The sequence below is a fragment of the Mercurialis annua genome, linkage group LG4 (genome assembly GCF_937616625.2).
Source record: "Mercurialis annua linkage group LG4, ddMerAnnu1.2, whole genome shotgun sequence".
NCBI classification, from domain to species: Eukaryota; Viridiplantae; Streptophyta; class Magnoliopsida; order Malpighiales; family Euphorbiaceae; genus Mercurialis; species Mercurialis annua.
The window spans coordinates 21,327,247-21,348,934 of NC_065573.1; the positions used below are offsets into that span (position 1 = coordinate 21,327,247).

The 21,688-nt window shown below is 29.5% G+C and overlaps 1 protein-coding gene and 1 long non-coding RNA gene across 2 annotated transcripts; one reads left to right on the forward strand and one right to left on the reverse strand.

Moving 5' to 3' along the window:
• Positions 1-1,451: 1,451 nt before the first annotated feature.
• Positions 1,452-13,293, reverse strand: LOC126676353 (probable terpene synthase 6). Its single transcript, XM_050370538.2, has 7 exons — positions 13,012-13,293; positions 4,801-5,080; positions 3,358-3,733; positions 3,054-3,275; positions 2,437-2,578; positions 2,094-2,342; positions 1,452-2,006 (listed from the first exon to the last, which is right to left on the reverse strand). Exons 1-7 carry the CDS (start codon positions 13,099-13,101, stop codon positions 1,716-1,718), a joined length of 1,650 nt encoding a protein of 549 aa, XP_050226495.1. The 5' UTR covers positions 13,102-13,293; the 3' UTR covers positions 1,452-1,715.
• A 2,258-nt stretch (positions 13,294-15,551) lies between these two features.
• On the forward strand, positions 15,552-16,376 carry LOC126678909 (uncharacterized). The gene is made up of 2 exons (XR_007640768.2): positions 15,552-15,669; positions 15,751-16,376. It is a non-coding gene; the product is annotated as an uncharacterized LOC126678909 (long non-coding RNA).
• Positions 16,377-21,688: the final 5,312 nt, after the last annotated feature.

Here is a 21,688-nt window from a genome sequence, read left to right on the forward strand (position 1 = left end):
AATATTTAAAAATTAGATTTAAATATGCTTTTTTTTATTTAGACAAAATATTGATGCTCTATCATTTTAAAATTGTGATATTATTTGATCTCAAGATTAAGTTATCATATCATTTATTCTCAGAAAAAGGTGTAAATATATTTCAAATGCTTTAAATTAAACAATTTTTTCTTCTAAAAAAAAGTAAACAATTTTTCTATTTTCTATTTCATTTTTTAAAACAATTTAATTAAATCTTTGATAAAGCTATTTTTCATAATTAACATCTTAAATGCAGTTGTTATTTTTTATGCTAAATTTTAGTATGAAAATAATAATAAAATGTTATATTTAGCATAGCGTCAAAATTATTTCTCCAATATAAAACGTTAAAAAATTATTATAATAATTACTTATCATGATAATTGTCTCTGAGAATAATAATTCTTCCAATATCAACCACCCACCAATCAACTCTCTTTTTAATTCTTTCTCAATTAATTAATTTCAATTCTTTTGCTAAATTCATAAAAAAATTTATCTATACTTATGTTTCAATATTTTAACCTAATCTTTCTCATTTTAAATTCTCCTTCAAAATCAAATAATCTCTAAATTTAAACAAGTATATAAAAAAAAATATTTGTATAAATTACATATTTATAATATTGTAAAATAATTATATTAATAATTTTTTAGTTATTGTCATAATATTATGTTAATAAATCATGGATAGATAATTTTGCGAACTTTTTTAAAAAATAATTTAATAATGATTCATGACAACCGTTTAAGCTGTCTTGATTCAAGACAATTATTTTTTTAAATTTAATTCTTTGAAATTGTGTCGTCTTGCCGAGCTTTTGTCCAAAATATTTTTCTACTACATGATGTGAGGCAAAGTGGTGATTTTGTTGAACTTGTAGGAATCAGTCAAGTTGTAAAGAAACGGGTCGAAATAGCGAAGCACATTATTTGTCCCCTTATTTATCGATTGATTTAATTAGCATTGTTTTTACCAGTTTCAACTGCTTTAGTTGAAAGGGAATTTTCCACAATGAATATTATCAAGAACGATTTGTGTAACAAAAATGAGGGATGAGTTTTTAAGCGGCAGCTTATCATGTTTTATTGAGAAACAATTTTTTGTAAGGATTGATGATAAGTCCATTCTACAACGCTTTCAAATTATGCAGACACAAAAAATACAATTGTCTCGCCGCGATCGAAACTAATATAATATATTATAGTAGTATTATTTATACAAATGAATTTATATATTATCAATTGCATGTTGTTTAGTCCTGGCTGAAAACAATTCCTGGTTCCGCCACTGACTATCGATACTTGAAATGTTTTATTGTTTCAACCCCCACCCCGGCCACGGCCTGAATATCAGAATTTATGACTCCATTTTTAAATGACAATTATCACATTCATCTAAAATGATCACTTAATCACATAATAACAAATTCTATTAAGCAGGACTTTGATTTATCATGAACGGAAAATGATACAAAACAAGAAAAAGGTATCTCCGAACGCTGTTCCTTGTATCTTCATACTCAAACCAAAAGAGTGGAACTTCAAAAGTACAAATTTCCTTACAGAGACGGTAAAAAAGAAAATGAATAACACCTAAGCACCCTTTATTATTTTTTGGTTTACACCAAATATTTCAGTCGCGTATGATAGAAAAACGCACACTCGAGAAAGAAGAATGGTGTAGAAATCCATCAGTGAGGTAGTTGTTCGAAGAACAATTGGTTGACGACATCTTCAGAATTTAATGAATAGGTGAATCCATCTCGACAATCAGTGTAAACTACATCCATTACTCGACCAAGGTTTAGACTAGTCATTAGAAGAGGCATTGCTATGGAATTAGGCTTCATTATTTCTTCATTCATATCCTTCCATGCATCTTCCACCATCTTCTTCATTTCTTCAATCGCCTTCTCTTTTGATACTCCATGTTCTTTCATGTAGCAATCCCAAGATAAACAGTGCCCCTTCTTTAGTTCGTCCTTCATTTTGTAAAGAAAATGGTGTATGATTTAGTTAAGTATGACTTAAAGAAAAACAAGGATATTTATTTATATATACATATTTACCTTGCGTGCAACCATGTCATTTAGAAGACGAGCAGACACTTTCGAAGCCTGAACAATTTTGGGATTAGTCTCTAACCATTTGTATTCTTCAACTCCTGCAATTGTTTCCATTCCGATGAAGGCAATTGGCGTAAGTACATCAAAACTGCTCGAGATCAATGCATTTTTCATATACTCATTGAATGATGGCAAATATCCACCATGATACCATTGCGCTTCAAGATGGTAGGATCTCACCAGTTCCTTGAACTAACACATAAGAATTGAAAAATAAAAACAAAAAATAGATAAGTTATATACATTTATCCACAAAGGTGTATGTATGTATATATAAATTGCTTACTTTCTCCTTTGTGTGATGAACAATGTAACATCTCCCTTTCTTGATAGCATCTTTCTCCATATCCTCAAAGAAATTTATGTATTCCTTATAAATAATATTGGTATGTTCTGAAGGTATCTCATCTGAGGCATCCATGGTGAACCTGCAAAGAGATTCAAGGTATGTATTTTAATGGGATATTAAACTTTGCACGCCACTAAACTTTCACTACTTTACAAAATAAGTAATATACTTTATTTTGTTTCTTTTTATTACCAAAAATATCATTTCGTTTCACCGAGAGGTTACCTAACGGAAATTATTATTTAATCTCAGATATAAATTTAAAAAGATCACCGAACTATAATTTTATTTTAAAAAGGGTACTAAACTGTAAATTTTATTTAAAAAGGGTACCGACTTTCAAATGACATGGCATTTGACGTTAAATATGTGAGCAAATCGGCATCGTTTCCAACAAGTGACGTCCAGTGAAATAAAATGATATTTAAGTAACAAAAAATAAAGAAAATAAAGTATAGTATCCATTTTATAACTTAGTAAAAGTTCAGTAACCTGCAGAGTTTAATATAACTATATAATATCACATAAATCATAGTTCTTGTTATTTGTAGTACCTCTCAAATGCATTAGTAAGGCATTTTAGTTCTTCCAGCGTACCATAGGAATCATATGTATCATCTAACAGTGATACAAGTTGTATGAACTTGCCAAGAAATATGCGAGAAAGAGAAAATTGAGGTTCAAAATGTGCCCCAACTCCCAACAAATATCCCTCTACGATTCTGTCCCATCTAGCATAATGACAATCTTTTTCAAGATTTAGATCTTCCCACCACCTGAGAATCAATGTATAACCAATATCATCAAATTTATCTTCTTTTTCTGTTATGATTATGGATATAATATTTATTTAGTTACCTTAAAAGAAAGGCTATCTCCTGTCGGTACATCAACTGGACGCGATTAAAATCGAGTTTTGCAAACTTGAGTAGAGTTTCATTATGATTCTCTTGGTGTTGGTAGAAACAAATGTATTTCCTAGCCTCTAATCTTGGCAATCCTCTGTGGAATGGAACTCTCAAGGCATTCTTAATGTATTGTGCGAGATGCGAGTCTGATTCTGTTGCCAGAGATTCCAACAACGGCCTTGCGAAAGATCGCGCTTTATCAAGAATATCTTCTTCTCCATGCATGCCTACAAATGTGGCTTCGTATAGGCTCAAGATGCCTCTTGAATCATTGGTTATCGTTTTCTTGAAATTACCATCACAGTCTTTGAATTTCTTGAACACATCTAGTTCACAATAAAATATTTTGCTGAGATAGAGAGTTGATTTTAAATTCTAAAACACATGTTATAGTTATTGGGTTAAAATTTCTTACGGTTACTAAATTATATGCTTTCTATATTTCAGTTACTATTGTTTCATTTGTTGTATTTTGATAACTCAACTTTCATTTTTCCACAACATAAATTTTTTATGTGGCGATGAAATTGTTAGATGTCACATAATTTTTCATCACAACCTAATTTCGCTGGATAACCTCCAATTTTTGACAAAAATGAAAACCGAATTACAAATGTTTTTAAAAACAAAATGATGATGGCCGAAGTGTAAAAGTCGTCTGTAAATCATTAGACTATTCTCAAATTACAAAAAAGGTCACTAAATAAACTTTTCTTAAAAAATGGTCACTGAACTATGCCTTTTGTTACAAAAATATTTATGTTCTTACACAAAGAACACTAAATTTTTCGTCAATTACAAAAAGGTCATTAGGTTGTACCTTTTATTATAAAAAGGTCACTGAATTTGTTCCTTTTTTTAATTTCGGCTTGCCACGTAAGCAAAAATGTCACATTTTTAGCGTGAAAACGGTATTGTTTTATATGGGTGAATTTATTAGTAACAAAATGTATAATTCAGTGACCATTTATTAACAAAAGTTTGTTTAATGACCTTTCTTTAATTTGAAAAAAGCCTGATAATCTAATGAGTTTAATATCCTATAAAAGTCTATATAATTCAGTAACTGCAACTTTTCTTTAGTTGGTATAGCAAATGCGTCTTTCAATAATTTTTGTAAGATTAACTTGAGCATGCATTAGGCTAATCAAAAGGAATGGCAGACTCATAAATTTTTTATAAAGTGGATTGTACTAAAAGTTTATAAGGAGAGTAAAGTTGACTAAATATGAATTATAAAATGCATAGACTACAAATAGTAAGGTGATAAAACTATAGTGTTTAATTTATATTGGTACCTTTTCAAATTATAAGATGAGCAATTGCTCACCGTATACTTTTACTAAGTCCGCCTATAATCAAAAGCATAATAGATTAGCACAGACATACTTACCACAAGATACGTTATATCCATGTTGTCTTAAAATTTGAAACAATGTTGCCATGTTGTGGAGATCGGAGCCGCTATCAAAATCATCAGACAGATCATCGAGGTTAAGGTTGCTAAATATATAAGACAACTGCTCGTCAATTTCACTTTCAAAATGATATGACAGGCCAAGGCGGCATAGTAAATTGATCAACTCAATATTTTGGAGTAAATCCTCTGTGGAAATCAAAAGCATTTCTTTTGCTTTTTCTTTTAGCGTTTCGATTTCCTTCGGCTCGATATTCTGTATCATGATTGAGAAACAATTTTCAATTCAATCAATTATAATATCATCAAATTCTTTCTTCAGTAATTGAACGTTAAATATTCGCTTTAGATAATAGTAAAATGTTGAACTATATACACCTTCATATCCAACTTATGTACTTTTTTTTTAAATTTGTAATTAAACAAATGAGTTCAATCAACTATCCATATATTACTATTTGGTGACCGAGCTGTTTTTTCCTTATTTCTTCTTTATTGCTAATAGTTATATTTTGGTCTAATTATTTAAAAAAAAAACTCACCTTGAATTTTTTTTCTCGTTTATACCCTAACCTTGTAAAAAAGTCATTCGTACCCAATTTTGGGTTTTAGGTTTCATCTCTACCCAATACAGAAATATAATTAACAATTTAATGAATTAAAGGATGAAAAAATTAAAAACAATTAAATAAAAGGTTATATCATATGTTTAATTAGTATATAAACATAAATTAAAGGATTAGCTTAAACTTTTTTTCAAATGAAAAGAGACAATTTTAGTATTTTTGGGTAGAGATGAAACCTAAAAATTTAAAATTGGACACAAATGATTTTTCTACAAAGTCAGGGTATAAACGAAAAAAAAGTTCAAAATAAGATTTTTTTATGTAATTAAGCCTTATATTTTCGTTTCAATGAGAAATTTCTCCCGAACTCAGTTCTGAATTGTCTTATAGTAACTTGGCATATGTGATTTATTTTTTCACCATGTGTCATCCGACTAATCAAAACTCCCCGCCACATCAACTCAAAAAAATTAATTTTAAAAATATTCTTTCAATTTTTTCACTTTTAAATTACTTTTAATAAAAATTAGAATTGTTAGAACTTATAATATTTTTTCATATAATAATTATTATATTTTTAATTTTTTTGTATTTTTATTTAAAAGGTATTATGTTTTTCGAATAATTTTCAGAGAAAATTATTCAAATTATATTTTTCGAGCTGATGTGGCAGGCTGACATTGCAGTCTGAGATGATAGTATCACTGTATTTGAAACATGATAATTTTTTTGGTACACAATCTATGAGGTTTCCTATACCGGTTTCAGATATAAGACGATACTTTTAAGCCTTACACATCCATACTAATCCTCAATTGAGCCATGTAAATATTTTGTGAGAAGCAAACTCTAATTCCAAAATTTAAACAGCCGCATATATATATATAGGTGTGATTCGAACCCGCGACGTCACTTAAACCGAAAGGCTCTTAGGGTTATGATACATGAAAATTAAGTAGATAATGCATGAAAAATTATGCTGCCATGTAAGATGATTCATGTCCAAGTAAAATTAAGGAGACTTCCATTTATATTAGAGTATAATGTTAGAATTAAAAAATGTAATATAGTTGGCCTTAGGAATTTAAGTATATTCTTATTCTTATTATTTTAATTATTATTTGAAAAAGATAAATTTTTGGCATAATTTCATTCCACGACTTTAATAAAATGATGGTCATCGGATATATTATTTGAACCAGTGGGAATGCTACAATCAGGCAAAGCCCAATGTCTATCTCATAGTTACCAGATTTGTTCCCCGTCCCTTAGTACCGCGTATCGGTTCGTACGTCTCAATTCGCGGTTCTCCGACGACCTGATTCGCCTTGGAACGCGCATTAATTTGCCAACGAAATGGTCTGTTTCGCCGGCCAATTTGCTAGCCATTGTTGAAGTTGAAGTTGAAGTGGCTCGTTTTAGGGTTTTTTAATTGAAGAAAAAGAAGAAAATAAATAAAGAAGAAGTGGTTCACTTTATTTGGAGTTTAGTTTATCAAATGAGAAGTTTTTGGGCCCATTATGTTTAATAAAATGGGCTTTCTGATAAGAATCTAAACTAAATAGAAAAAAGACTTAACTACACAGAAAACGGCAATTACCCAAAATAATTTCAGGATTACGATTCTAAGTTCGCTTTTAAATATATACGTTTTGTTCTTTTTGTTTTTGATTTTTATACATTTGCTTTTTAACAAATACCATTACTTCTCTAAATTCTTTCTATCTTAATTTCACAGCAGCCAACACTAATTTCTCCATCCTCTCAAACTCTAACTTTATTATCTCAAATCCTAATCTAGAAAAAGGCAAAAGAAAATTTGCCGTCGGTGATGAAACGGAGGGACAAACGGTTGCCGCAGATCTTGAAAAAAGAGCAAGCTGTCGTGGCCGGACCTGAGAGATCCATTGTTTCCATGACTAGAAGATGAGGAATTGTCGTTCCTTTTGAAGAAAAAGGAGAAGTCGTTGCTTTGCCGGAGTTTAATCGGAAGAAGAGGGAGAAATTAAAGATGGCATAATTTAGGTGAGTTTAGATAATGGATTGATTGAGCGTATACTCACATTAATTCTTCTGTGCATGAGTTAGGAGCTGCTACAATTAGACTTAGGCAGGTAAACATTATATAATGCAAGAATATTTATTTGCTGCTGCATCTGAGTTTGCATGTTGATTCCAATATCTAGATCTGGAAGTAAGATGAGTTCCTCCATAAAAGTTAGGATAAGTAGTTGTGCGGCGGCTTTGTTTTACTGCGGCAGCTGTCGTTAGTGAGCCACAGATTTAAATATTTTGGTGATGAAGGAGGTTTTTGATTTGTAATTTTTATGACCATGTTTGATGTTGGTTAACCAATGATTAACTAATGGCTAACCAATAATTTTAGATTAAAAAAAAAAACGATTTAGATTTTTTTTTACGGTTGCTCTTACGGTGGTGAAGGCGGAGGGGTTTGTAATAGAATTTTCAACTAGTTTAATAGAAATGGAGGTTTGAATTTGTAATAGTTTTGTTGTCGGTTAACCAATGGTGTGCTAATGGTACACCAATAACCTTGCTTTTAGTACATTGTTAGCAGACGGTGGGTTAACCGTTGGTAAATTCGTAATAATTTTTATTTTTAATATATGGTTAATAAATCGGTGTTAAACCGTTTGGTAAACTTGAATTGTGTATTTTAAACGAACTATATTTTTAAAAAACTAGTTTCGCCTTACGTGCTACGCACGTGGCTAGTAACGTGACACGCCAATTTATATATTAATTATATCCATTATCATTATACAAATTTATTTTATTTGCAATCAACATAAAATATATAAATATATATAATACTTCGATTTATTAATTTAAAATTAATTGACATTGATAAAATTTATTTATAATTTATTATATTAATTAAATTAATTATAATTATATCAATGTAATTTATGTATAATTAAATTAAGAGTGTAATGGGAAATTCATAAAAACGTTACTAATTTAACAATTACTTTTTAATCCTTGTGTAAAATCAATCTTGTCTATTTTTGTCGGTGAAAAGAATATCTAATTTAATTCTTAACAGAAATTCATTTATTAAAAAATAATTTAATGCTAGCTAATTAGAATATTTCTATTCGTATAATATACTGTGATACTTTACTATAGTTAGGATTCTAATATGGATTGAGATTCTAATATGGATTGTACACTTTTTAAGGCTAATTTTTTATATTCCTTTTTCAAACTAAAAATCAATTTTGTTAAGGAAATATTGCAATATATTAGAAGATAGTAATATCAATTATATAAATAGTATATTATTTTTATACTTAGATAAATAATAATAAAATAAGATTATTAGTCTAAAATTTAAATGAACTAATACTAATAAATTGTTTTTCAGAAAATAAAGAAATGTACAACTAAATGTATTATATAATTATTTGACTTGATAAATTATATCTAGAGAAGGAGAAACTCACTCTTCCTTTAACGAAGTTTAAAGGCAAATGTCAAATAATATTGGTCACTGAGAAATAATTCTCTAATTAGTTTTCTAGTTTAGGTTAAATTCTTGAATCCCTATCTCTAATGGCACTCTATTACTTATAATTAATCGTGAATCATGTTAGTAGTTTAGTTTGCATAAAACACTTAAATTAAATTATTAAAAACAACAATTTTGTTTTTCTCTTTAAGTTTACAAACTGTTTAAGTTGTAAAAAATAATTTAGGGGAATTTTTAATTACTCAAAAGCTTGTAAATTATTATTGAATAATAATTTAAATAATATTAAGGACATTAACGTAAATGTGCCTGTCCCCCCCCCCAATCCGTGCTTTTATATATTGTATAGATGTATAGATGTATAGATTAATGATTTTGTTTTTAGAATACCGTTAGTGAACGGTGAGTAAACCGCTGATAAACTTATAGTTAATTAATTTTTAGTATATCGTTCATAATTTTTTAGTAAACTTGAATTTTGCATATAGAACATAAATTATTTTTTAATATACCGTAACTAACCTATTAGTATACATCCGGTTAACCAAAATCATATTTATGAGATTAAAAAAATTGTAAGAATAATAAAAGTCATTTTTCAAAAAAAAAAAAGCACAAATTGTATTTTTTAAAAGTAAATATTGAGGTAGTATTCTTGAGAATATTTTATATTTTTTTGATATTTATCTTAAGATGCAAAAAAATGATAGTTTTTTTTTTAAGTTAGAATTCCTTTTTTAGCAGGTAACTTATTAGACCTGACTCTATATATCTTTAACGGACGATTAATATATTTAATAACTCAAAAGTCAAAAACGTTTCTTATTCTAATTTATGTCTATAAACTGAATCGCTATATGTATGAATAAAGTAAAAATATATTATTAACCATCGAATTCATAATATTGTTTCGGAGTATCGCGTCGTAAAATAGCAAACCAAAAAATCTTACTCCCGGAATATTGGATTTCCCGATTACAAGTGAATTAAATATTTGTTCTCGTACTGTGAATCTGATAACTATGGTCCGTCTTGTTTCAGAGGATAAATTTTTTAAGAGAAGAAAGAGCTTTAATCTCTGTACCCTGATTAGTGAGTGGTTTAATGTTTTGGTTTTATGAAATTGGTTTCAGTAAATAAAGGAGACAACGTTTGATTTTTTGTTCTTGAGTTTGAGTGGGAAAAACGTTGTTTTGATCCCAAAAAAATAATAAAAAATATTCAATTTGACAACTTGGTTTCAGCCTCCATTTATTATAATAATTAAATATGAGCCCATTACATTTATTAAAAAAATTTAAGCTTGTACAGCTATATTTCAAGTGGTATAAACGCTAAGTATCAAATTGCTAGGTCGTGGGTTCGATTCTTCCCATAAGCACTTTTTCCTCCCCAATTATTAAAAAAAAGGTCTAATTATTTAAAAACACCCCACGTTAATTTTTTTTTCATTTATCCCCGATCTAGGAATTTTTTTTTTGTACTCTATTTCGAATTTTTCATTTTCACCTCTACCCCAACTAAGGGACAATTGACAATTTAAATAATATAAGAATAAAACGTTAATAACAATTAAATAGAAGGATTTTATCATACTTTTTTTTATTTGGACAAATACAAACAAGTCCTTTAACTTTAAAAAAATAAAATAAGTCCCAACAATTAATTATTTTTGAAAAATTTATTAAAAAATTAAATTCTTAAAACAATTGCCGATCTACCACAATACTTCTCTGATTTAAGAACCCGTCACTAAATTTAAACCAAAAAAATTATATTTTTTTCAACTTTTGTACTCCTCCGCCTGAGCCGCCGCTGTCCACCCTCCGGGAAAGGAGGAGCTGCTGCTCCTCCTTCATATTCCTCCATGGAAAGAGGAACGCTATTCCTCCTTCACGTTATTCCTCCATGGAAGGAGGAACAGATCTGTTACTTCTTCCATGGAGGAATACGTCCTCCTTCCACGGAAGGAGGACGGCCGCAGTGGGTCAGAATATTTTTATTTTTATGTAAATTTTAATATTTTTTTACGATTTTCGATTTTTAAAAAATTATTGATAATTAATATAAATTAAATAATAATTATTAGTTGATTTTTTTTAAAAAAGATGGTATTTTTGTGAAATTAATAACATTTACGTTTAATTAGAATATATGTTAAAAATGAAGGACTATTTTAATTTTTTTTAAATGAAAAAAGATCAATTTAGTGCTTCAAAGTAGAGGTGAAAACGGAAAATCCGAAATAGGGTACAGTTGAAAAATTTCCTAGATCGGGGTATAAACGAAAAACAAATTCAACGTGGGGTGTTTTTAAATAATTAGGCCAAAAAAAGCCTATAAAAGAATTAAATAATATTATTTTTTGTATTTTAATAATTTAAAGAAAATGTATTGTAATTTTATTTCGAACGATTTTTTATTTTATATAAATTATTTTAGTTTATATAATATTTAATAAATATCATACATTATGTATATTAAATTATTTATATTAATTCAGAAATAAAAAATAATGTTTTATAATAAAACTATAATAAATAACTTTTTATGATAGTAGCATTAAAATTGAAGGATTATTTTCAAACTGTCCTATTTTTAAAAAGTAATTACAGCGATTTTGGTTATGTTTGCCAAATTTTTCGCTCGCTACCATATTTGGTAAAAATGATATTTTTTTTAATTAGAGGTTCTTTCTCATTTTATCTCATTTTCTCTCACACACACTCGCTCTCCTTCTTCTCAAAGTCCTCTTTTCTTCTCTTCCTCTCATATCTATGAACACAAAAAGTTAATGCCTCTCAAATCTACAAGCACAATGTTCGTCGTCATCATCTTTTTTCTGGTGGTTTTATCGTCGTCGTTTTTCTACTAGTGGTTTCATCTTCGTCGTATTTTTTCAGGTGGTTTCATCGTCATCATCTTTTTTCCACATATTAGATTTTTTGTGATTAGTTAGATTTTTGTGATTTTTTGTACACAAATTATTTTAGATCTCTTGTTCATATAATTGGCATATCATTCATATAAATATCTTATTATTTTAGATCTCATGTTATTATCTTATATTCCAATTTATTTTAATGCACAACGAATTGATTTATAATTTTTCTTAGAAAAATATATCATAAATACACCAAGTGTTGGTATATTTACACTAGGAAAGCCATAAAATACATCATAAAACGCCATAAAAATATCATAAAAACACCATAGAAAAACATCATAAATACACTATTAAAATCACTATAAAAAGCACCACCAAAAATACAAAAAAAATCGATAAAAGAAAGACATTAAAAGTAAAAAGTGAAAAAGGTAGTATGAAATAAAAAGGGGCCTAAAAATAAGACAGCGCAATAATTAAGTCACAAAAGAGATCCTCTAGAAAATTTCCTCTAAAATTTAAGGATTGGGATTCCCTGAAGTTCATTTTGAACTTGAGGAGGTCATGTTCACGATCTACACCGTTCATTGTAAAATGAACGGTATAGATCAAAAAGATACAATTTTAATCAAATTAATTTATACCGTTTATTTTATAATGAATGGTGTAGATTAAAAACATGACCCCTCAAGTTTATTTGAAGTTGAGGGAATCCCAATCCAAAATTTAACTGTATATCAATTTTTTAATCATTTGTTAATTTTAATTTAGAATAAATAACTGCTGAATAATTTATATAAGTAAATTAAATAATTGAAATTCAATACATACATGATTAACTGATGCACGTCAATATCAAAATAATCGAAAGATTATTTTTTAAATTGCTATAATCAATAGTAATTTAACTGCACATGAAGGCCAAAATTAAATAATTTTGAATTGCAAGCAAAAAAAGTAATTTAACTGCATATGAAGGCCAAAATTAAATTGTAATAAGATGTGAAATTTAGCGACGCCTTCCTTAGATTACGATGATCAGATGTTAGAAAATAGTTAATTGTCATTAGAACAAAGACGGTTCTCTCTATGCATATCTATCAGAGGAACTGTATTTTATTTTCTGAAAATTACTATAAAAAGAACTAGATGGGTAAATTCATTGTGCTCTAGCTTCATATTTAATTAGCAAAAACCAACTTACAAATAATATTAAAGATGAAGAAGAAAGAATTACTTACAGGGGTGGATAATGAAACTGAAGCCAAGATAGAACCCCAAAGACCAGGGGGGAAGTTTGGTGGTGGAGGACGACTCTCTTGTGTTGCCATCTTAATTTACAGTATACTAACTACTACTACTCAACATGTTTATTTATAGATCAAACCTCGTGTGCGCGCGCGCGGGGGTTGCGGTTTTATCTTTATTCGTGAAAGATGTTCTTTATTTACCGATCACGAACAGAAGTTAGCACATATTTAACAGAAAATAATCAACAAATAATAAAATAACAAATAATTATGTAGCGTAAATGATATATGAATGTAGTTATGTGTTTATGCATACTTCAACCTCCTTTTATAGGAAATGATAGCATACCTAATAGAGTTGTAGTAGAAAGTTCAATCTTACTTTGTAGGGTTTAACCCTGATTATGAGTAATCTTCCTTATTCAGACATGAGTTTTATTTAGGAACGTCTTTCTAAATAGTCTCGTCTTTCTAAGTTAGATGTTATCTTCCTAAGTTGGAGTTTGTATCCAAATAGATAAGATATTTGGGAATATCCAGTAGATCTGGTAATCTATCCGAATCCCAGGGTCGACGCGCTTTATCCGAGTTTTCAGGGATTCAGCATTATTCATGTCGGATAAGTCGAGGTGGATCTTATAGGTTCGTCATCTTGTTTGGCCCTTCCGGGGAATTCAGTATCGTCTGAGAATGGATCTCTTGCGACTCGGATCTATTATAGTTAAGATAGGATTCGGTATCCATTAATAAACAACCAAATAAAAATTGTTTTTCATACTTTAATAGAAAAAAAAAATGAAAACGATTGCAGTATATTATATTCACAATAATTACAAGAATCCAGCGAGAAATAGAATATATATATATATGGGAGCCATGTGCTAATCTGGTCTTCTTTGGTTGGCTGATTATGTACAATAATTTTGCTTGGTTCAATCACTGATTACCATTTTCTTCAAAGTTCCATCTTATCTCTCGATATTATAAATAGCACGAGGCGATATATTAATTTTTTAAAAAAATTATAGGAACAAATTTATTTTACTATTATTTTTGTAATTTAAAAAAGAAAAAAAATTTAAATATAATATAATATAATTTTCTATTTTATTAAAAAACGATAGAGATAATAACTCACCATTTTAGTGTCTTTGTTTTTAAAATTATTTTTAAAATACTTCATTTTAAAATATATTTACAGCTGTTTTTTTACTCATTTTCTATAAGTTTTCTTTCTACCCTTGTTAAAAACATAATATAAAAAATGCCCTACTATATATTAGAACTTTATCTCATTTTAAATCATTTGATTCTCATAGACACCACACCTTTTTTCTTTCCTCACACAAATTGTCTGTTTATCTCTACTTTTCTCTTTCTATCAAATTTCTCTCTTCCTTATTAAAATTTTCTTCCTCTCTTTTTCTTTTCCGATCGCCGCTCTTCCATTTTGTAGTCGCACGTCTTCCAATAGATTTTCCGTCGTATTTTTTTCACCGTCGCATTTTTCGGTGGAGCTCTCATCGTCGCGATTCTTCCAATAATTTTTTCCGTTTCTGCATTTTTTCCGATGGATTCCTCGACGTCGTTTTTAGATGTGTTTAATTTTTTAGATTTTTTGTGATAAATTAGATTTTTTGTAAAGAGATCGTTGTAGATCTATTATTTTTATGTCTATAAAAATCTTCTATTATTCATATAATTATTTCGCCTTTTTTTCATAGATTTGTTCTTTTATTTTGATGCTGCTGATTTTGTAAAATTGAATTGATTTATGGTGTATTTGTATTGTATTTCAGGTGTTTTCTTGTATATCTATGTTTTTCTGGTGTATTTGCAGTTTTTTTGTGGTATACACTATAAAAACACTACAAAAATACCATAGATACACTATTGTTACACTATAAAAACACCATAATTATACTAAAAAAAATACAATATATACATTATAATACATCATAGTTACATTAAAAAACACCAGAAAAAATCTAAAAAAAAAGAGAATAAATCATTAAAAAGTGAAAAAAGATATTTGTGAAATTAAAAAAGAAGAAGGTATTTTTCATTAAAAAAAAGGTTAGAAAAGTAAAAACAAAAAAGACAATGCATTTCAGTATATTTTGATTTGTATACTCTTGGTATACTGTTACTATAATTTTGATATATTATTAATTTAATTTTTAGTATACGGTTTGAAAAAATTTTGATAAATTTTTATTTAATATTTGCATAATGTTGGTATAATGTTAATATAATGTTAGTTTATTAGTATACTGACGTTGTACCAAAATTATACACCGTATGTTTGTAATTATATTTTATTTTTTGGTACTTTTGTAATTATTTTTAAATCAACTAGGATTTTTGTAAATGAAAAAAGTCAATATGTAGTTTTGTAATTTTTTTCATTTTTTTTTTTATTAAATGGTGTAATTTCCTCTTTTGTATTTGGCCTATATTAGAAGCCCATTTTTTTTAATAATAAGTAGCAGAAACTATTTTTTGTGTAGCAGTATGTATATTGCTGCATTATCCTTTTCTATTTATACGTTTCTTTTCCATTTATTTGACAAACCCTAGCCGACCTAAACCTTAACTCTCAATCTGAAAATAACTCATCCCTCATCCTTTCTATTGCTCTCAATTCAGGTAAGACTCTAACATCCGTTTCTTCATTATTCGATCGTTATCGATTATGTCGTTACGTACTTGCTACGTTGATTATTCTAGCATTGTGTTGGATTGTTTCTCTTGTCCAAATCTATGCCATACCTTCTCTGCAATTATTTGAAAGCTTTTTATCTCCAAACGGTACGTACAAATCTCTCGTTTCTCCATCGTTTCGTTGCTAGCGTTAAAAACCGTGTGCTGAGTACTTTGTTATAGCTTGTCGGTGATTCTTAATCTGTTTCCAATGCTATTCACATGACTACATGCTCTGTTATGTGTTATTGATTGTTATGAGTTCTTCGAGTCATTATTGATACGATGGGTCCCTATACATTACATCATCTCGATTTCGTATCTCTATGATTTTGTTCGGCTACCAATATTTTGGTTATATTTCTTGTTATTGATATTGGGATGATGGCTATGGTCTTGGCCTTTGATATGGTCACTATTAGGTTGTTTGCTAAAGAAACCATGAAATTGTTCTTGGTGGTGTTACTGTAAATTCTTGTTCTCCATTAGGTAAGATGAAGATGCTAGGCGGGAAAGGTTTTGCTTCAATTCTATTGGGCTTCATGTTTTGGGCATTTGTTTAGTTAATGATAGGATTATACCTTAACAAATAAAAGGTTTATTCTTTGATTATATCATAATGATTGGTTTAAGGAATGGGTTGTTTGATTTAACTATTTCCAACAATTTATTGTTAATTGTAAATCTGAAATTTGTTGTTGAGATTATAACTGGATCAATTCTTATAATTATAATCGGGAAATGATAAATATATTTTTAACCAATAAATTATAATTATTCGGGTAATTATTATATTTTAGATTTATTAACTTGACGTGTTTATTTAAACGTTTTAGATTTTAAACGTTGTCTTAATTTATTTTAATTAAATAATTTGTTAGTAACTATTGGTTACTTGCGTTTTAAGTGATTGAGTTCCGTTTTAAATATTTATTTATTATTTTATTAATTGTTATTTAGGAAATTTTAAACTATGATTTATTATCTTGATAAAATGGGTGGGTCGGGTTAGACTTGGATCGCCGAACATTTGAGGTTAGGTTGGTAGTTATCGGTAACTCGGCTAACCCATTATTTGGAATTTAAATTGGTTTATTATTTAATATTCATTTAAACAATATTTTTTTTAAATGGAATTTAAAGTGGGAGACTCAATATACGTAATTGTTTATGGCTAATTTATTATTCGAATATTGTGACTACTCTGATTTGGATTTACCTTGACTTGTCATTGTGCTAGTCTAATGTGGTGTCTAGTACTCTCTAGAGTTAGGATCTGTTTTTAATTATTATTTTATTCCTTGTCTACACCCGTCGACTGTCTGTACTTCAGAGAGTTAGTTTGCTAGCCAGGATCACGTGGATTAGCAAGCAGTGAGTTTATATCTCTATTTACCTCTTTATTAAGCAAATATTATATTTTGTATGTATATATATATATATATATATATATATATATATATATATCTTTCGAACTATTTTCGGCATTGTGGATTTGATTTGGAACGTGCTACTCGATGGGCATCATCGGGACTGCGTGCGCACCGGTAATGATTATTATGTTATCGAGGTAGGTTTGAGATGCGTTTCACCTTAGTGAAGTGTAATACCCCATAAGATTAAATTATTTAATTGGGCCACGTGTCCAGTTTTGAGTTGCTGGTGTGGCGCTATCGGAAAATTTTTCGAAAAATTAAGATAAATAAAATTCTAGTAGGTCGGTTTCGGGAAAGTAATTATGAAGAATTTAATATTAAATCTTAGTTTAAAGATTGGAATTGGGACAAAAAGGAAAAATGGCAAGAAAGGTCACAAAATAAAATTCAGGTTCTAAATTGGTAATTTAGCCAATTAATTTTCGAGAATTAAAATTATAAATTTTGACGGGAAAATGTAAATTCTTGGATCGTATTATTTATTAGATATAAATAATACGTATACGAATTGGTTAAAGGGTTAATTGATTTAGTTATGGATTAAATTGAACAAAAAAAAAGTTTAAAGGACAATTTGTAACAAATGAAGAAGATAGGGACTAAAGAGAAAATTTAGCCATAATATAAATAGAAATCAGATTTAAAGAAAGAAGAGAAGAGAAGGAGAAAGAAGGCTCCAGAACGTTAAAATCCATTGATCATCTTCGTTACATCGCCGTTTCTCCGTTCGACGTCCGATTCGAGTGATTTTCGCGTCGATTTTTTCGGAATTAGAAGCTCTACTGATCCTAAGCTTAAAATCAAGGTAAACAATTCGATATTTGGTATTAAAATTGAAGAATATGGGCTGTTCTATAATTTATGTTGTATTTATATCGAAACTCGTTGTAACTAGCTCGGTTTTAGCATTTCGGAGAAAAGATTATGCGGGTTTTGAAGGAAGTGATGTCTTGTAGGTGTGTGGGGTGTCGGGCTGCGGTGAGAAAGCTCGGAAATTGTTTTCCGGGGCTGTGTGCTGCTGAGCCGTGTTGTGCGCCCGCACAGCCAAACTGTGCGGATGCACAGTTTTCTGTGCGGACGCACAGAACCCTTGTGCGCTCGCATAACGGGTCCAAGTGGACCAAAGTGGGCTTTTTGCCCTATTTGACCTAGATTCTGAAATTTACAAACATTAGACCTTAAGGATGAATTAAGGATCCCGATAATTCAAAGTTTTGAGTTAAGCTCGACGTTTTCGATAATTAATGATATTGGAAAACGTTAAGAAAATTATATTATCTTTGAATACAAGAAGCGGTCTTCAATAAATCGTGAGTACGACTAAGGATCATCGGATTAACGAGTACGTAGAAATGGAATTTAATCAACTTAAACCTAGAACTTAAAAGTATTACGCATATAAATATTAAATTCACATCTAACTATAAAACGTTAATTAATATGTAACAGACGCGTCAGCGAGCGGTGAGATCAGTAGACGTGGGCTAGTGAGAGCATATTATCACATCGACCACGTTATAGATTGGACAGCGGTCACAGTGAGTTGCACTTTACTTTCGTGTATTATCTATAAACGTTATTTGATATTATATCTTATATGTTATTTATCAAAACGCATCGCATTATATATGATTTGTTGAAATGTTATATATTTTTATTAAATTTTATGTACGAGAAACTAGTATGCGATCCGAAGAAACTAGCTACCTATTGGGTGTCACGACCCATTTTCATGAATCGTGACCGGCGCTAGGGTATGGGGAATGTAATACCAAAACCCGTAGCTAGCCTTTCAATTAACAATATAAACACATAAACCTGCAGAAAACCAATGCTCGGGGGCAACCGAGACTTCGGCCTAAATCTAGCAGTTATAATATTCAACAGTTAATATAACATGCTTATCCAATTCCGAGTCTAAAATAGATTTATCATAAACCAATGTAAATAATATAACATGCCAAAGCAATATAACCAGTCGAACCAATCCGACGAAATATATAATAATAATAATAATAATAATAAAGACGTCTAGTTACTACTACGGTCTAAGAATAAAACAGTTTTACAGTTTTACTAAAATAAATGGAACATCCGAGGAAAAGTAAATGCGGAGATCACCAGACTCTCTCAGATCATAACCCTGGGGAAAATTGGGAAAACAACGGGGTCAGATATACTGAGATGAGTTTATGCCACTATCTACATTTATTAAGTGGAAAACCTTTAAAACCGTTTAAAATATTTAATAACGATATTACGAATAATAGTTGGAACCCTAATCCACAATTTTACATAATAAACATAATCCAATAGGTCTGGTCCCGAGAGCTGAGCTACACCGAGTTACCACTGACCACAGTTGTACCAGAGTCCCGAGAGCTGAGCTACACCGAGTTACTCTACTTGGTCCCGAGAGCTATGCTCACACCGAGTTACCATATTACTATAATTACCTTTCCCAGATCATTACCGGTGCGCACGCAGTCCTAATGATGCCCATTAGGTAGCATGTTCCAACTAGAAGCCATAATATAAAAACAGTTCGAAATATACGTACAGTATATATATTTAATATGAAAATAACAATTTACTTAATAAAGCGGTAAATAGTAAGTACAAACTCACTGCTTGCTAATCCACGTGATAACCTGACAAGCAACTAATCTTGTTTCGTCTCTGAAGCACGAACGAGTCTAAATAATATAAATAATTATTAAAATGGATCCTAACTCTAGAGATTACTAGACACCACGTAGGACCAGCACAATTTATAAATCAAGATAAAGCCGCACGGAGTAACATAATACTCAAATAAATTATAATGCCATAAACAATTCGAGTCTATTGAGTTCCTGCTTTAAAATCTGATCCAGAAAATATTATTTAAATAATAAATTAAATCAATTTCCAAATAGTGGGTTAGCCGAGTTACCGATAACTATCAAGCTAACCTCACATGTCGGGCGACCCAAGTCTAACCCGATCCAAATATTTTATCAAAATTATAAACCATAGTTTATAATTCCAAAAAAAAAAAAAAATTTGATAAAATAATAATCATTAATTAAAAATAGAACTCAATAGCTTAAGATATAATTGACCAAAGTCACAATTCAATTACTTAATTAAATAAGTTAAGAAAATAATTTTAAAAGCTAAATTGTACTTTAGTCAAATTTGACACATCAAGTCAAAGTTCTCAAAATGATAATTACCCAAGTAATTATCCGATTAAAATATTATAAAACAAATATCGTTTTCCGATTAAAATAACAAAACAAATTGATTAAAATCAAAATGATATTCGAAAGTCAGGTTTTAAAATCGGTGTTAACCAAATTACAATCTCAGGTTTAACAGAATTGAATTACTTTTAATAATCAATATTAAATAGAGAAAATAAACAACTAAAACCTTATTTGAAAACATTGCCGCCATTTTCAATTGCTTCACAGCCAAATAACATGAATAATAACAAAACACAAAGCCATAACCAACTTTGAAACAATAAATTTCTACTGTTAATAACCAAACCTTAATAAACAAGATTAGGAATTAAACTTTACACCAAACAAGAACCATCCAGAAAGAATATCAAAACATAATGTGAAATTATCCAAATTTATTGACAACAACATGAACAGTAGCAGCCATGATGGTCTCAGTTAACAACAACCAAGAATGATGAGATCAAACACTTATCAACAATAACATCATGAAACAATGGCAAGAAATCAACAGGTATAGGGGCATCCATGCTCATCTCGATTCAATAGTGAATTAACGAACCAAAACAAGAATGAATACTCAAAAAGCGAGCAATAAGAACACACATCATAAAAATAGTCTTAGAAATCACATAAAGAATAGCATCAGAGACTAAGAAACCATATCGACAACAACTCAAGAACAAAATAGCAGCCAAGAACATCAAACGGTGAACCGTAACGGCAGTTAAACGGAGAGATTGAACGTACCGTTAAACCATTCCAACGCATTAGGATTGTCGAGGACAATGAAAACTGATGTGGTGACGAAACGAATCTCAGAACGATACTAAAACAAACGAGATACGTATCATGAACGATATTGACGATATCGAATTTAAATATGTAGACAACAACGTTAATTTCTTACCAAGAAAATGTGATTTGAGAACGAGAAAGGACGTAAGATATTAGAGTGTTTTTATGTGAATGGGTCGGCTAAGGTTTTGTTTATAGATTGAAAAAGATTAGGGCTAAAAACGTTTTATTTATGGAGATGAAGAATGTGCAGCAGAGCTGCAATTTAGAACAAGAATAGGTTATCATATTGTTTTGGGTTAAACGTGCATGGGCTACCAAAGTTAAGTGTATGGGCTACCAAATTAAGTGCATGGGCTTTAGGTTTATTATTGTTATTATTATTATTATTATTATTATTATTATTACACAACAAATACATCGGAACGTAAAAATAAATACGGGGCATTACCACTAAAACTTGACGGAATGTAAAGATTATAATTAAAATATATATAAAAA

Bases quoted from the DNA above. Each gene is read 5' to 3' on its own strand.
- LOC126676353 (XM_050370538.2), bottom strand. From the start codon at position 13,101: ATGGCAACACAAGAGAGTCGTCCTCCACCACCAAACTTCCCCCCTGGT. The intron at 3,734-4,800 runs GTAAGTATGTCT...ATTGTGAACTAG, and splicing joins TGGATATAACGTATCTTGTG to ATGTGTTCAAGAAATTCAAA. The intron at 2,579-3,053 runs GTACTACAAATA...ATCTCTTTGCAG, and splicing joins CTTACTAATGCATTTGAGAG to GTTCACCATGGATGCCTCAG.